At 35.1% G+C, this 17,410-nt stretch overlaps 1 protein-coding gene and 1 pseudogene across 1 annotated transcript; both read right to left on the reverse strand.

The window, feature by feature from the left end:
* Positions 1-4,024: 4,024 nt before the first annotated feature.
* On the reverse strand, positions 4,025-5,631 carry LOC148880359 (uncharacterized; annotated as a pseudogene).
* Positions 5,632-7,193: 1,562 nt separating this feature from the next.
* LOC148880360 (autophagy-related protein 8f-like) lies at positions 7,194-12,595 on the reverse strand. The gene is made up of 6 exons (XM_088962226.1): positions 12,369-12,595; positions 11,623-11,671; positions 11,456-11,511; positions 8,403-8,455; positions 7,671-7,789; positions 7,194-7,537 (listed from the first exon to the last, which is right to left on the reverse strand). The coding sequence occupies exons 2-6, from the start codon at positions 11,657-11,659 to the stop codon at positions 7,434-7,436; spliced, it is 369 nt and encodes a 122-aa protein (XP_088818352.1). The 5' UTR covers positions 11,660-11,671; positions 12,369-12,595; the 3' UTR covers positions 7,194-7,433.
* Between the last annotated feature and the right edge of the window lie 4,815 nt (positions 12,596-17,410).

The following is a 17,410-nucleotide window of genomic DNA, read 5'->3' on the forward strand; positions in this document are numbered from 1 at the left end:
GTGGATATGGGACCGGATGCCTTCATCTGGTCCCAATCACCATCGTTGATGTTAGTTTTGCGTGTTTGTTTGTTTTCGGGGTCTATGTCGGCTTGGAGCGACGGCGCGACAAACTCGGTCCCGGGAGGGCTCGGGATTCGGGACTCTGCAGGGATTGACAATCAGCTGACGGATTCATGTCTTGGAAAGTCGAAGCATCCTTGGTCATCTCCGCGCCGTTGTCTCCACGCTGAGGTGAACGTTACCATGCACAACCCCAGTTGATGTTATCATGTTATGGCCAGATCCAATCAGCCAAACCCAGATCGGTGATAACCGAGTTGTTGTGGGGACTGTGGAGTTGCAGCTGCTGGGGCGGGAGTACCAACATTTGGTTCTCTCTCTCAAATGCATTGCACCGTGAGGCGACAGTTGACACTGGAAGCTAGGTTGGGTGGGTGGTAAGTATTTTCGCACTGCCTAGATCTGTTGTCCCACTCGCAACTACTGGTAAAGAAGAACTAAACTAACAATCTCTCTCAGATACAGACACAGTTTTGTTAGAGCTTTTGACAACTACCATGTCGTCGTTTGATGTCACAGATTCAAATATTGATCAGTTTTAGCAATTGAGTTGTGAAATGAATGAATTCACCAGGGATGGTGATTATGCCTTGTATTTCTACAGTTGGAAACCAATAAACCGCGCGCCCATATATAATCTAGTTCAGATTTTTATTTGGTTTCTTTCATCTAGTGAGGTAGGTTATGAGGATTCTGTCTCGACCGGTGATCCTGAAGAAGCGGTCTTGGGTTGATTGCAACTCACAATCTCAATTCCCAACATACCTTCTAGGTTGCTCTTTAGCTGAAGTTACAAGTTCAATCTGGAGTGGACACACGACTTGGTTTTCTGATTATTTAACCAAGAAATATTTCAAGTGATGAGAAAAACTTTGGCTGTCCACGTTCTACATCCTGTTCTGTCTACAGGGCTCACCCTGCTGCGTGATGACACGTTAATTCTAGGGACTCCATGCAGCAGTATCAGTGGTGGAGGCATGGTTGTGTGGATTAACATATCACGTCGAGAGAGTTTGAAGTTTTTTCCTCTCTCTCTCTCTGTGATTCACCTGCACCGATACATGATTTGTCTGAGAGATAGGCATTATTTATTTATTTGTCCGAGTAGGAATCAATCCTACGACCAATTAACCGTCATCCAACTTATCCAAGCGTTGTTTTTCACATAACCATGAATTTACTATGCTCATAGAATACCCACAAGCCATCAGAAATTTACACCCAATCCCCAAAGGTAAGAAAGGTCTGAAGATTTTATATATAGGCTTCAAATATTAATGTAATAATAGGTGCAAGTGCAACTTGACAGCTTGGATTCAACTCCTAGCCCGAGTGGCCCAAGCAAGCAAAAGTATATTAAAAACAATAAAAATATGCTATAGAAATACTAAATATTAATAAAACAATTAAAATCAATATATCAAAAGTAGTCCTAAATTTTATATAAAATCATCACGGAGGTTCCAAAATTACTGAAATTTCCATAACTCAAAACCTAGGTTTTAATGACAAACGATCTTTTCTTTTTCAATTGAAGGCATTGAAAAGAGAATCTTAATTAGGGACAAAAGAAAGAACTACAAAAGGTGTTGGTATGACTCAAGTGTAGTGCACCTAGAGATGTTATTAATTGTTGCATTCTATTAGCAATCTACATGTAGAAATGGGATTTCCTTATACGGGCAAGAAAATGTGTGCTTTTTATTTTTCTGGGTGGATTTGGATTTAAAATTGCAAGTTTGGAATTGGACCGTTGGAGTTTTAATTTTGTGGTTTTGCCGTGTTGGGTGCTTTTTGCACTATGGATTTGGAAAAAATAACTGACTTGACAGCCGGTTCGGGCTCTCTGGATTATTCACCAAATATAGCTTATTATAATTAAGCTGTCGTGTAAATTAAATCCGTCTCGATCGTAAAGCTACAAGCCCTCCCAAACAGGCACCAAGGCTACGCAAGTTGTCTTCACACTAGCATGTATATTTGAGTTTTGAGAGCAGGCAACCTGGAGAAAAACAGACAGTGGATCGATCGGAACAAAGGTGAAAAGCATCCTTGATATTTCTCTTTGTAAAAGGACGGAATGAATTGATGGCAGCACGCATTGAAACATTTTCATAGCTAACTAGGGAAGGGGAACTCGAGATATCAAGTACACCACCATCTGTAGAGAAGTTAATCGAAGCGCAGATTTTTTTTAGCAAGTTTAAGTTAATTACACGATGGATTTCTTTAATTGCAATCATCTTTTCGATCTAAAACTATATGGCTGAGTTTAGTTTGTGAAAAGATTTTTGGTAGGATGGGATGAAAAAGGAACAATGGATGGAAAATTTTCAGATTCCATTGTTTTGTTTGCAAAAGGGAAAATAGTGGGGAAATCAAACCTAATAATACTAACTAATTAATTATTATTTTTATTATCTTATATTTTACTATAAATTACCTATTAAATATTAATATCTCGTTAACTAGTTTTATAATAAATTATTTTATTAATTAATTTTGAAAATTAATTATTAATCAAGAATTAATATTTTAAATTTTATTTTATAAATATTTACTACGAATTATAAAATTAATAATTTTATATATTATTCTTAATTATTTAAAATTTTTATTATTGATTTTTATTTAATCATTAATTTCAGTAATAATAAAATATTTATCTATTTATTCATTAATTACTTTTCTAATTAATTATTAACTTTTTTATTGTTAATTACTAATTAGTTAATAAAACTTTTTATTATTTATTATTTAAAATTAATAATTAGTTAATTACTTATTATGGTTAATTTATACTTGATTTTTTATTATTTTATATCTTATTAGTAATATTATATTTTATGAATACCTATGACTTCATTAATAGTTAATTATTAATTATTTTGTTGTTAATTATTAGTTACTTAATAATAATTTTATGATTTGTAAGTTATTAATTAGCTAAATAATTATTAACATTAATTAATATTTTAATTTTTAGAGGAAACTTCATTTCCACACTTTATAATTTTTTACTTTTTGTATGGTTGGCAATAGTGAAAGTGGGGTATTGATGCGAATTCAAAGGGGGATGTGGTGTGTTAGTAGGGATGCAAATAGATAATTGGATTCAAATCAAAGTATATCCAAATCTGATCTGATCGGATTTCACAAACATTGATTCAAATCATAATCTGTTAAGGACATTGGAATATGATCCAATTTGATTTATTTTTTTTTTAAATTAATAAATTATTAAAAGAAAAATATAACAATTTATATAAAGAAAAACAAAAAATACAAGTATTTTTTTTAACTTTTTTCGTTATATATACATGTTTTTCTATAAAAATTTACAACAATGCAATATAAACATATTTAAAAAATAAATAAATAGCATACACATGTGCACACACACATATATAGAATTCTTTTGGATTAGATAAGGGGTGACTCGAATTTGATCCATTTTAACCAAATCCTATTGTCCAATGATTCCAATTTGAAAGGGAGTATATCCAAATCTAACAAAATAGGAGTAGATTTTGAATATCGAATCATGATTTGATCCATTTAAGTGTCTATGTGTTAGGTTAAGGTGTTGAAAATTTTAAAATAGTGTGAACGGTAAGGGGAGTTAAAATTTATGGGGTGGGTTTTAATAAAAAATTTCTTAATTTTAATTAGTCTACATTTTATTATTAATATTTGGGTAAATTACAAAGACCCCGGTACTATGGGGTCTGTGACAAAGACCCTCATTTACTTTGTTTTGCGACAAAGACCCCCCTATACTATGACCGTGAGACAAATACCTCATTTCGTTAGCCTTCCCTCCAAAAAGAACATTGCAATATTTTTTAATCCCCATATTTCCCTTGTAATAACCATTCTGATGAGAAAAACATTGTTCATCTTTCCCGACCTCACATACACTAACAATAGTGGCATTAATCCCCTCTACCTCATATTCCTTCACATTTCTCTCTCTCTCTCCCTCTCTTTCTCTCTCCCCGGATCTCTCTTCTTCCCCTTCCCCTTAAAAGTGTCGGGATTGAACCCATTTTCACGAGTTTAATGCGATTGCTTTGAATGAGTGAGAGGTGATACAAAGCTAATGCCGAGTCGTGCTGAACCCACTCGTTCTCGGACTAGAGTAGGTGCAGAAGTGGCGGCAATGCCCCTAACACCCCTATCACCGTTTTGTTGTCATCATCATGCATGTAATAGGGTTGCGGTGCCAAAATCTCAACCTCGAATGCTAATCTGTTGTCGACCCATTTGTTAGCTTTGGATTTCAGCTTCAATATTGCTTCTCTGCTGAAATGAAAGATCCTCTCACTTAGAGGGGCATTGACAGAGAACGTCACCTGGGGACTACCCTCAGGGAATCGAAGCACCGCAAGAGAACCGTTGACAAAATTGCAGTGAAAATCCAGTGGCCTCGTGAGTTTGTTGATACCCCTGCACACCTCGACAAAGGCGTTGAAGAAGTTCCAGAAGGACGTATTGTCAGCCACCGTGTGGTTGATGGTGCACGTGATGAAGATTCCGTTAGCGAGCTCAGTCACCTAGACGGTAGCTATGGGCTTGAAATGGCCGTCGTAGCTGATGGTGCGGTCAAAGGCGAAGAACTCCTAAACGGAGTCTAGCACGTGGACAAGAGAGAGAATGTCACGAATGAGGAGGTGAGCAATGTTGGCATGGAGAAAGTCAATGCTAGCATCATTGCAGGCAATGTAAACGTAACCGTCATCATAAGTTGTGAGACGGCCAACGAGGGCAAGAAAATATATCAGTCTTGGAAAGGCTGCATTTAAGAAGAGAGAGAAGAGAATCGATGGAAAGAAGACGAGTGTAAAAGAGGCCCTTCTATATATAATGGCAGGAGAGCATAGGGAGATCAAAGACGGAAAGCTTGAGTAATCCAAGCGAGGATTCCTGTTCTGGGAACACAATGCATTTGGAGATGATCGTAAGAGAAGACGAGGAAATCATTTTGTTCTCTCAATGTCTCACCCTCTCTCTCTCCCTCTCTCTCTCTCTCTCTCTTTCTCACAACTCTTTGCCTTTAGCTCAAAAGCCTTGAGAGCCCTGGGGAACGATAAGGGAGGGGTGGGGGTATATAAAGTGGAGGATGAACACATTTGGGTTCATGCACTATGGTAGTTAGTTGTTGTTGCTACTTTATCCCCCTATACAGCCTGGTGCATGGGTTCATGCACTTTCACCGATCCCATTGTACTTTAGCTCCCCCCCCCCCCCCTATCGGCCGATGCCCTCTTCAATCTAGCTTCTACACTTGCTCCAATCCGAGATCGAGTGAGCTCAACAGGACTCGGTGCTAGCTTTGTATCACCTCTCACTCATTCAGAGCAATCATACCAAACTCATGAAAATGGATTCAATCTCAACACTGTTAAGGAGAAGGGGAAGAAGAGAGATTAGGAATGGCAATTTTGTAGAAATTTTTGGGACCCGGCCTGGCCCTAATAGGATCCGTTTATCAAAACCCTATAAGGTTTTCGACGGGTTTGGAAATTTAGACTAAAACCCTATAAGGTTTGGGTTTTAACTTTAGAGTATCCAATACCCGATACTTGGGATGCACAAATATGAACCTATTATATTGTATACCATGCACAAATTTATAAATTTTAAGTACTAAGATAATTATTTTATTATTAATATTTTATTTGTATAAATTTCTTGGGATTAAAATCATCATTTGATGTCAATTTGAATTTGATAGATTGTTTATTTAATTTAATTATAAAATGCTAATTTTAAATATTATTTCTTTTAATTTTTAGTTGGAATTGTTAATCATATATATGTATTGATTGTTTTGATGAATACAAGAGTTAATAAAATCTATTCTATTTCATTAAATAACACAAAAGGTGAGATGACTTAGTGCCTTAAAGTAGTGTTAAGAGATTTGATATTAGTGTATCGTGAGAGAGAGAGAGAGAGAGAGAGAGAGAGAGAGAGAGAGAGAGAGAGAGAGAAATGTAAAGGGATATGAGATAGAGGGGATTACTGCCACTGATATTAGTGTATGGTGAAATTGGGGAAGATGAACAATGTTTTTTTCGAATAGTTATTACAAGGGCAGTATAGAAATTAAAAATTATTGCAATGGCCCTTTTAGACAAAAAGTGAACAAAAGGGGTCTTGTCTCATGGTCATAGTACAGGGGATTTTTGTAATTTACCCATAATATTTTATTTTATTAATAATTATGACTTAATTAATAATTTTAATATTTTAAATTTTTCCAAATTAATTAATTGACTAATATTTTTATTATTTATTTATTAAATTATATATTATTAAAATATTAATAATTTATTTATAGGTCATGGATCTAATATTAACTCTTAGAGATGCGTTAAATAAGGTAAATTTTTTCGCAAAGCTGGCGGACAGCAGTCACAGCACTACAAATGAAATATAAAATAAAATATTTTAAGAAATGCATTTTTCACCAAATATAGCTTATAGGCTGTCGTGTGAACCCATTTCGGAAAGTCAAAGGCATCCTTACTATTAGTTGTCTTCACTCTTCACCTCTTAGAGTACGCACATTGCCTTCACCTCTGCATACTTTGATTTTTGATAGCAGGCAACCTCGAGAGTCGAAACCAGAGAGTGGAACAAATGTGGAAAGCATCCTACGGAAGGAACGGAATGATAACAAATTGGCAATACGCAACTATTTGTTACTAAAAAGGGCGACAGACACCCTCTTGTTTGGAAAACTACTATTTCTAAACTACTCCAGGATCCAGCAGATTTCAACACCGTCTTTAGAGAAGTTAATCAAACTGCAGATTTTTGGCTAGTTTAAAATTTTAAATTACCAGATGGATTTCTTTAATTGCAATAATAGTTGTTTTCTAATCTCAAACTATATTGGTTTTGTATTGGATTTCTGGGGAAGGGCCATCCCCCTTAAATAGGCCCCATTTTATCCTAACGAAAATAAAAAATAAAAAAAAGACCTCATTGAAACATTTCAATGACAGATCATGCACCCAAAAATCTTGTAAGTTTTACCAAGAAATGTTAATTTAATTGTTCCCACTTATCGAAATCCATTAAAAAGAGAAAAAGAATGGCACCACTGATATTCCACATGATTGGGGTGAATGAATAATAAAGGAGCCATCTAAATGCTATACTTGTTCTTTGAAGCTATATACAGATTACGACTGTACAACTTACCATTGTTGGGATCCCTGTATACTGGAATCTGGAATTATTAACAGAGGGAAGGGCCAATACGAGAATAAGGATAAAGAAGACATTGAAATTTGAAAATAAAGAGGAGGGGGCTGGGGGAGGTCAAATTTGAAGGGAATATAACCTTGGCTACAAGCCTACAGCATATTCTGGCCCCCAAATGTGTTTTCTCCGCTGTAAGTAACATAGAGAAATCCATCTTCATCCTTCTTCTCGTCATATATTGTCGACATTATAGCTCCTGTAAAAACAAAAAACAAGGTATTAGCTTTTGATGTCAAAATTACAAGACTCACAACTCTAATGCATAAACCTACATTTGTTTTTAATTTACGGTTGAGTGGGGAAGCAATATAAAATTGTCAAAATGATACCTGTAGGTGGGAGGACATTGTCTACAAAAATGAAGATTGCCTTTTCTGCACTCAACTTGATTCTCTTCCGTATTACATACACAAATTGTCCCACCGTCAAGTCCGCAGGAACAAGGTACCTGAAATTCTCTTACCCAGGTTATTAGAAAATGAAATTGGATTAATTTAGATATGTGAGGATGACTACTATGAAATTGTCAAATTCCCCCAACTCTCAGCATTTAATATTTACCAAGACCCTCAATACTGATACAATATGACACATATCAATGATTTGAAGTTTGAACCTTGGTTTCCATTGTGATTATAGTAGTAATCCTGTTTTAGGACTTTTTTCATAAAATCAGAAGAAACTACTGAGCAATTCAATCTATTCTTAAAAATGCAAATTAGATGGATTAGCTAGAATAGTCACAAAGCAATGAGATGAGACAAGACAGCAAATACTAGATATGGCAATAAACCAAAAAGGCACCGTGTATTGGGTACATCACCCTCTCAACATGTAACAATAACCAGAACGATAGCTCCACAACATGGCAAAGCAATCTATTTCCTAAGCATTCTTCCACTATCACCACCACTAATTTTGGGAGGGTGTATTGGGTACATCACCCTCTCAAAAATGAATGCAAGTCAATTTTCTACTTTTTTCCCAAAAGTAATAGCCAAATCAGATAATAGAAACATAAACACAAGAAAATGAAGCAAAACAACTAGTAGCATACTTACTTTTTCTTATCAATGTTTGGAATATCACTTCTCTCAGCCTTCTCCACGATCACCTTAAATTTATAAAGCCAGTGCCACTAAGTTAGAATGGGATCTAGAGGAGTACAAGATGATAATGAATAGTAAGTAGAATTAATTGTACTTTGATAAATGAAAGCCCCAAATGACTGTAAAAAGAAAATTAAACTAACCAACCACAAAGAATTTGTTCTGTTTATCAATTAAAGAAGGAATTTTAATAAACCTTTAACCTCTTGCTACTAGCAAGGAGTGAAGATGGGATATTAATTCAAGTTATGGAGTCAAGTTGGCTACTTCCAGTGTTAGATGGGGTTATGGCATAAGAGCTGCTAAAGATATAAATGGGCTTTAAAATACAAGCAACAATGGAAAACCAAATGGAACAACTTTTAGTTGATTAGACAAGGGAGAAATAGGATAGGAAAGATTAGTGAAGGATGAAAGTTCAAATATGAAACAAGAGTGGAGAACCACACCTATCCTTCTGCACTTTCATTATTTCCCCCTACCTTTCCTTCCTTGAAAAGCAATATGCAGGCACATATAATTCATAATCCTATGGAGAAAGCTCTTTCCTTCCCTATGTATATGCATAAGATTCATAACCCTACAGAGAAAAGTTCTCTGACACATTTGCTAGTTGGGTTATCTAGAGAAATCTAAATGAATCAGGAATCTTGCACATTGCACCTTGTTTTTGGCCAGAGAAAGTGGTCCATGTTCCTCTCTTTAGGATGTGTTTGGTTTGATGGGAAAAGTAGGAAAAGGAAAGGAAAGGTAGGGAAACCCATACAAGGTTTGTAAAGGTTTCCCTACCTTTTCCCTACTTTTTCCTTTAAACCAAACATAGCCTTAAGTTATACATTTAAACCCAGTCTTGTGTCCACAATAAGACATTCTTTATGGACCTCTTTTAACAAAAACAACCAATCCAAAAAATTAAAAAAACAAAAGAAAGAAAAGAAAAGAAAAGAAAAGCCATATCCCAACTGTACAGTTAACAGGACCAGCTACATGAATCCTGTTTTGCTATTCCACAATATATTACATGGTTAAATTGTGAGCTTTCAACTCATTTTTGACCACTTCAGCACATATTCTTTTTAGTTCATGCCATAGTTAGACCTTTTAACTTGCATCAATCACTTCCTAGTGGTGCAGTATTTTGTCTTCTACGTAGGCACTAAAACCATAATCTATCTTCCCTCATTTTACCTTCTATCAGGGCAACAACCAACTCCCCATGAATAAGCTCACTGCTACCCTTCCTGAATTTTGCCACTAATCCATCTCAACATCCACATCTCTACTACAGTCATTTTCTGAATAAGTTGCCTCTCGGCAGCCCAAAACTCTGCCCTATAACATATCTGTGGTTTAAAAGAGAAAACATATGAAATGTACACTTACTGCATAAAGTGCAATGGAGGTGTACACCATTCTATACAAACCCCCCTCCTGTACTAGAGGTGTACTCGCATGATTCCATGCTCTACAGTATGCCTTAAAGCATACACCTCTAGCACCTTTTAAAACACTGTTATAAATACATGCACTCAAGGCAGACATTGTTATTCTACTATGGCTCAAAGAGAACAGAAGACCAAAAAACACATGGTTGATGTAGGGAAAATACACAAGGATTTATCATCTAATAGAAAATAAGGAGATATGGAATTAATCAGAGCAGAATAGCAGAAGAAGATTCATGAACATGGGGATATGAAGAGCTGAGAGGAGCTAAGTTGATTTTATTTCAGTTCGGTCTCACCAAGGAGAAAACTTTTCAAGAGATAAGAAGTACTTTTAAGCTTGTACATTGTTCGCTAATGAGTTAAGCATACAAACTGCATCCAGTGAAGTTAACGCTGCATGCCATGGCAATGACCAGTTGGTGCAAGAACCAACATGCCAAATCTAAGATTTTTTTTTTTTTTTTTTAATTTCTATGTAGGTATGGATCATAGATAGCTATTAACTGATTATTTGACTCAGATTTCCTAGTTGCATTGAAAGCTTGTTTTCCTAGTTATTGTAAGAGTTAGTTTTCCTAATTGGATTAGGAGTTAATTAGAAAGTCAAGAGTTATATTAGTAAGTCAACACTGAAATGACTAATTGGTGGTGCCTTAGGGGCCACTTGATAACAGCTGAAGTGTCTGGACTGAATGACTTACTGATTTGCCTTTTAGTGGATAAAGTAATATAATAAAATATTTGATGTATGGTAATTAATCCAACTTCAGCTTCAGCCACGAAAGACATCATAACCTCCTTTGTAACTTATCCACTAAAAGAAAAAGCTATGCACAATTCAGTTCAGCCACTTCAGCTGCTATCAAATGGCTCCTTAGTGAGGAATAGTTGACAAGCATGAGAGCATGGGCTTAAGTCTGAGACTCTGAGAACAGCCACTTTATGCAAAAAAGTGCCAAAGGTCTGTATCCATTCCACCCATCCCTAGAGGCCAGGACCCCAGATAGCTAGGACCAACATTGGGTAATAGTTTTTTCATATATGAATATAAAATTATAAATATACAGAAAAGCATTAAAATCTAAAGTGTTTAGCTGGTCAACTAGCAATAGGGTGTCCTAATTGCATGGTCGGTAAGTAATCAATGTAGATCTTAGATGCTAAGGTGGTCACTAGTAACACATTGCCTACATTGGTTGCATATATTAACAGTAGATCCAATATCAAATGGCAAAGTCTTTTGACAAATTATTTTCTATGTATTGCATTCCAAATACATCAAAATGGCAGAAATGACACTTAAATGCGTTATGCAGTTGAGTTTCTCAAATATCATGTTACAATTCTTTGCTTTAACCACAGCTAACAGAAACATAAGAGAAAGGCAACATCAAGCATCAATTCAACAAAGATATCCAAATATCTAAACGTCCATGAGAAATGAAATCAGGAATTAAAAAAAAATGGAAACAGCTAACAAAATCTCCGGCCAACCCAAAGTCCCAAACAAGAAAGCACAAAGAGGACGTGAACCAACGATTAAGTTCCAATTCTCACCGGAATCCTGTCTGGATATTTCTCCCTAATTCTAGCAGCCTCAGCACGCCTCTTCTCTAAACACACATAATCAAGAAAACATCATTCTCACGACATTGGAAATAAAGGAACAGACTAGAAGACAAGAATCCAGTAGATGACCAATACACACAAAGACCAGCACATACCAAGGTCATGCTCTTGTTTGAAGTAGCTTTTTGCCATTTCTTCTTGGAACTACAGTGAAATAAGAAATTAAGCTTTTAATGGAAAACCATGTTTGCAAAAAGGAGATTAAATATCGAACAACTAAGAACAAGAACCAGCAAGAAAAAGAATCTTGATATCCAAAAATATAAATATTTTCATAAAATAAACAATATAACAAGTCAACACAATAAGTGAAAATTACAAAACATGAACCCTAATTTAGAGCTTCAACATGCACAAACCTTATTAATTAAACAACAAAAATGAAGAATAAGAAAGACAGTGTTGTATTACTTTTCTTTTAAAACAGAAAGAAAAACAAAATTAAGCATGAATATCTGCCTCAATTAAGCAAAAATATAAACAGAAAAAAAGAAATTGCACAAACAAGAAGTTCTGGCTAAAAAGAAAATCTGCAAAAATCCTAAACTTCTATATAGGTTTGTTTTATCGACATCAATGTGAAACCCAGGCAGTAAAAAACAATAGCAATAACTAGCTGATAAAATCTTCAAGAAGAGAATACGATCAATACTTTTAACAAAATAAAAGAAAAATATGGATAAACACAAATTAGAAAACTTAGTAACAAACACCTCGTCATCTCAAAACAATTCTCAATTTATGAGTCCACAGAGTAATCTATCATCGATGAAGTACAGATGGAAACATGTAAAAACAAAAAAGAATAAAAATCAAGAAAATAAAACATAGAAACCCTAACCTCTTAAAGAAGAACTGAAAAAGAAGTACAAAACGAAAACTCCACTTTCCCTGAGCTCTAAAGCGAGGGATCTGATCGTCTGAAGATAAAAAAGATGGTGTCTTTGAAGGTCTCTCCCAGTCTCTATTATTCATCTTCCTAAATTTTTTTATTAAAATAAATATAAAAATAATAATTAGTCCAACTGCAACGGCGCTACGTATTATCCACGCTGTCGCTGTGGCCTTCTCTCTTATTTATTCCATCACAAGTTTTCTATTTTTTGATAAGGGTATGCGGGCCCACCTGACACTTCAATTGAAATTTTCATTTTCTTTTGCTTTTGCTTGTTTTTGTTTGTATACGTATATATATATATATATATTTTTTTTTTGCCTATTATTAATTAAACTATTATAATTTTGACATCATCGATTTGTCTTCTCTTGCGAAACAAGTTTGAAAAGAAAAAGCAATCCTATTTGTACCTTTAGACGGTCCTACAAAAGTGAAGGATTGTGATGATATTGATATCTATGGGCCATGTGATGAGAGCTAAGGTTCACCGCATTTTCCCATTTCTTTTATCAAACTATATGACGTCAATCAATCCGGAATAGCGAACCGACTAGCACGCTCATCGTAACGATCGTCCGGATAAATTTATGACATCATAAATCATATAAAAATATTAAAATACAGAAAATATATATAATGTAAAAAGATCTAATAACCTTATGAAAATAATTAGACATATAAAAAAAAAGAAAATGGAAACATCTTCAGAATTGTACATTAGACATAGTTGCATGGTTGTATTTGATGGCCAGCTGGCCTTTACATGCACCGTAGCCTTGTTTAAGTTTTTATCTTTACATATGAACAAAAGAAATGGAGCTGTACGTTCCTACTTTTTTTCTTCATGCTTCTCCAATGTGAATTGGGATCCGCTCCATATGCAGCGCGTCTCACACCGATTTCACATTTACATTTTATCCCTGTAAAAAACATATCCCCATAAATAATAAATACAAGTGTACGGCCAGAATACGTGTGAGATGCATTCAGACTCCCATGAAACTGCTCCACCCATTCGATTGGATATTCTTGATTTGTTCGAAGCTTTTGCTAACTTGCTAGAGTCCGTATATAAAGTGATAGACTGCATAGATGCATTTATAGCTCCTTCCAAGCATTGTAGCCTAAGGCTGCGCTGCCCAGTAAGTCTGTCCCTCAACAATCATTTCACCATGTGTTTGAGGATGAGAGCTCGTCTTACATTTCCTATATAAGGATCAAATGAAGCATCAATTTGTAAATTGTTGATGTCATGGGTCTATTAATTAGTGGGTGGGGGATGTTATTGATTTGGTTTTTTTTCTTTCCAAAAAAAAATTTCTAAAAAATCTTGGGGAATTTATCAACAAGAGATTTTGTAATTTAGTCCTAAATAGCCACACGAACATTGTGGGTGAGAGATTTTATTTCAAAAACCCCTTTCTGAAAGATCTAGGGATTGGCTTGCATTGGACAATCCTCCTGTTAATGGTCGAAATAATGCTAGACAACTATGTGAGCATACCATAGTAGGAGATTCCAGGGGAATCATTTTCAATAAAAAATAATAATCTTCTTTCAATCATCAACACTTTTGTCATGAAAAAGTTTTTCAAGTAGCATTTGAGACAGTCATTCCATTGCATTTCTGTGCAAAAAATGAATTGTCTTCTTAATTTTTGTTGTTCGGATTATCATCCTCCAACAAAGAGGGGAAATCTATAAACACCCCATTTTTGTGACCGTTAGCTTTTCTACAACACTTTGAGTTTCAAGCATGCTTCAATTAACCTCTAATATGACTTAAGGGTCATTTTTTTAATTTTAAAAAGTTTGGACTTCAAGGATCCAAAACCTTAGGTATACAAAGCCAAAAATCCAAATCCAACGACATCATGATCACCCAAATCCGATACCATTTACTCCCTTCATTTTAAAACACAAAGCCATAATCAATTTCGATTGTTCGATTGGAGTCATTTTGATCATAAACATTATCTCACGTCAAATTAGAAATCCAAGGCCACATTTACATAGAGACCAAAAATCCAAATCTAATGACACCAAGATCACCCAAATCCAACATGGTTTATCCTTTCATCTTAAGACCCAAAGCTAGAAATGATTTCAAACGTCCCATTAGAGTCATTTTGATCTTGAACTTCATCTCACGTCAAATCAAAAATCTAAAACCATAGGTATGCAAAGCCAAAAGTCCAAATTTAGCAATACTAAGATCACCCAAATCCAACACCATTTACCCCTTCATCTTAAGATTCAGAATCGAAACCGATTCTAATCGTTCGATCGGAGTCATTTTGATTATGAATGTGTCAAATTAGAAATTCAAAACCGTAGGTAAGCAGAGCCCAAAAAATCCAAATCCAGCAACATCAAGATCACCAAAATCCAACACCGTTTACCTCTACATCTTAAAACCCAAAGCTATAACCAATTTCGATCATCCGATTGGAGTCATTTTGATCATAAACCTCATATTACGTCAAATTAAAAACCCAATAGCATAAGTATATAGAGCCTAAAAATCTAAATATGAGGACACCAATATCACCCAAATCCGACACCCTTTACCCCTTTATCTTAAGACACGAAGTCGAAATCGAATCCAATTGTTCGACTGGGATTATTTTTTCATCTTGAACCACATTCCACATAAAATAAAAAATCCAACCTTATAAATGAATAGGGCTAGAAATTTTGAGTGCAATGATTCCATGATCATCCAATAACGACACCGTTAACCCCTCTATCTTGAGACCTGAAGTTAGACTTGATCAGGGCCCTTTGTCTAGAATCCTCTTCACTACAACTTGGAACCTTAGGACCCACATGACCAAATCTTTCTCCCAACCTCTAGAACCATATTAAAATTTAAAATTTAACCAATTAAGGAGCCTCCAATCAGTCAAAACAATTACCTAAGCTTGAAATGTTCAATTTAGGTAAATTGGTAAAAATTTTCACTTATTGTCTTGATTGCTTGAGAGGATCTCTCCCAAAACTGTCTTGACAGTCCTTTCCCTCAATCAATCTCCCTCTAAAAATATTTTAAACCTCAGCTATTGATCTCCCTAACCTCTCAATCTTAACCCTCCATTTTCTTCTATAATCCTTCCAAAAATTTATAAATACCCCATTTTCTCACACACAATGACACAAATTTTAGCTTAGAGAGAGAATTCTACCCTAATTATCCAAGACAATACCCCCTTCACCTCCCAAGCAGCTGTAGCCTCCACCCACTCACGTCTAATGCCCTAGAGAAAGTTCCCTCACTCTTCCCATATGTCATTCAAGCCTTAGGACATCCCCTGGCTATAGTGTTGCTCCGACACACACACATAGTAGAGTGCCCTACCTTCATAAAACTCTCATCACCTGCCAACGTCTCCATACACTATCAGAATAATTCTCACACACCCATAGAGTCCCTCCATCACATTTTGAAATCCATAATCTCATGAGGTCATACAAACATAAAGAAGAATTCAAAGCATGCTTGAAGTCGAAACGATGTAGTAGAAAGCACCATTATATTCAGCAGCGTTTCTTTTTCATTCATCAGACTACATAGCTTAAGCTTTTGGAGTTTCAAAACATCCAAATGCGTTTCTTTTTCATTCATCGGGCTACATGGCTTAAGCTTTTGGAGTTTCAAACATCCAAACGTGAACGAAGGCTTCTAAAGGCTTTCCATTTAGCATTTGCTGAAGGGTTAATGTGCGGCAAGAGACAATCAAGGCTGAGAACGTGACCGAAAAGTTTAGCATTGAAGGGGTATGGTCACATTCACTCTTGGAAATAATTTACATTTTCCTTCTTTTTTTTTTTGTTTATTTACTTATTCATTTTTGCTTTCCTATCCATTGCTGGTAATTTAATAATGTAGTGTTTAGCAATCATCATTCCATTCTAAGTAATCGGTGGGATTGACTTTTTTTAGTCATGTAGATTAGTATTTTGGATGTCTTCATTTACATTTAAGAAAAAAAAAAATCATTGCATCACATTAGAATTGTATGAATCTTTCTTTGATTGCATTCGGTTAGAAATCTTTTTTTCTTAAACCATTCAAATTGTTTTTCTGAACTAACACATTTTTTTTTCTTTTGGTTTTAATTTGATCTCAATTTCCATTAGTAAATAGCTGACCCCACCAATATTCTCATTTTTTTCTTTCTTCGTCTTTTTTTTTTTCTAGCCATTTCAATCCGGTGAAATCAGCCATATCACTTTCATAGCGCGATTTCATTTTGCATATAGGGGATGTTTGGAACCGTGGCTGTTTTTCAAAAAAAAAAAAATGGTGCCACATCGGATTCACATAGGTGTTTCAACAAACGCCCATGTATCTCATTGTTTGGTTCAGCTGATTATTGAAAAATCAGGTAAGCCTTGAAAATTGAGACCCCACCGATGCATGAGACATCAAATTTGGCATTTCATGCATTGGTGAACCATTTCCTCCAATAGTTGACTGATGTATATCCTATCTGGTGCTTACCTGTCAACACATACATGAAAAACGATGATGAAAATTACCTTATCGAACAGCATAGTATTGCTCACTGCTTATGTGACAGAAGCATTTTTTATAAAAGACGGATTTTGGAAGCATAAACTCATTTTTTCTTGAGAATCAATCCCAAAAAACGCCCACACTTTCAAATACCATCATAATTATTTGTTGTCACTTAATTTATTTGCATAAGATTAGAACTAGGTTATTTAAGTTTAATTAATTGCATGCCATTTGGAAACTTTTGCATTTGCTCCTTTTTCTTCTTTTAAGCCATTGTCATAGTATAATTAATGTTTTTCTTCCACTTAGCTAGTCTTTTATAGCGTTAGCTTAAAACTTGATAATACTTTTTCAGCTTTCCTCTTATTATTTAAATAGGGTCATTTGGTAATTTTTTTTTTCGAAATATATCAGTTGTTCATAGTTGCTTTAATCCCTAAAACTCTTAGTCATATATAGTCTT

Source organism: Nelumbo lutea, chromosome 1 (genome assembly GCF_056320005.1).
Source record: "Nelumbo lutea isolate HS-2025 chromosome 1, American lotus-T2T, whole genome shotgun sequence".
Taxonomy (NCBI): Eukaryota; Viridiplantae; Streptophyta; class Magnoliopsida; order Proteales; family Nelumbonaceae; genus Nelumbo; species Nelumbo lutea.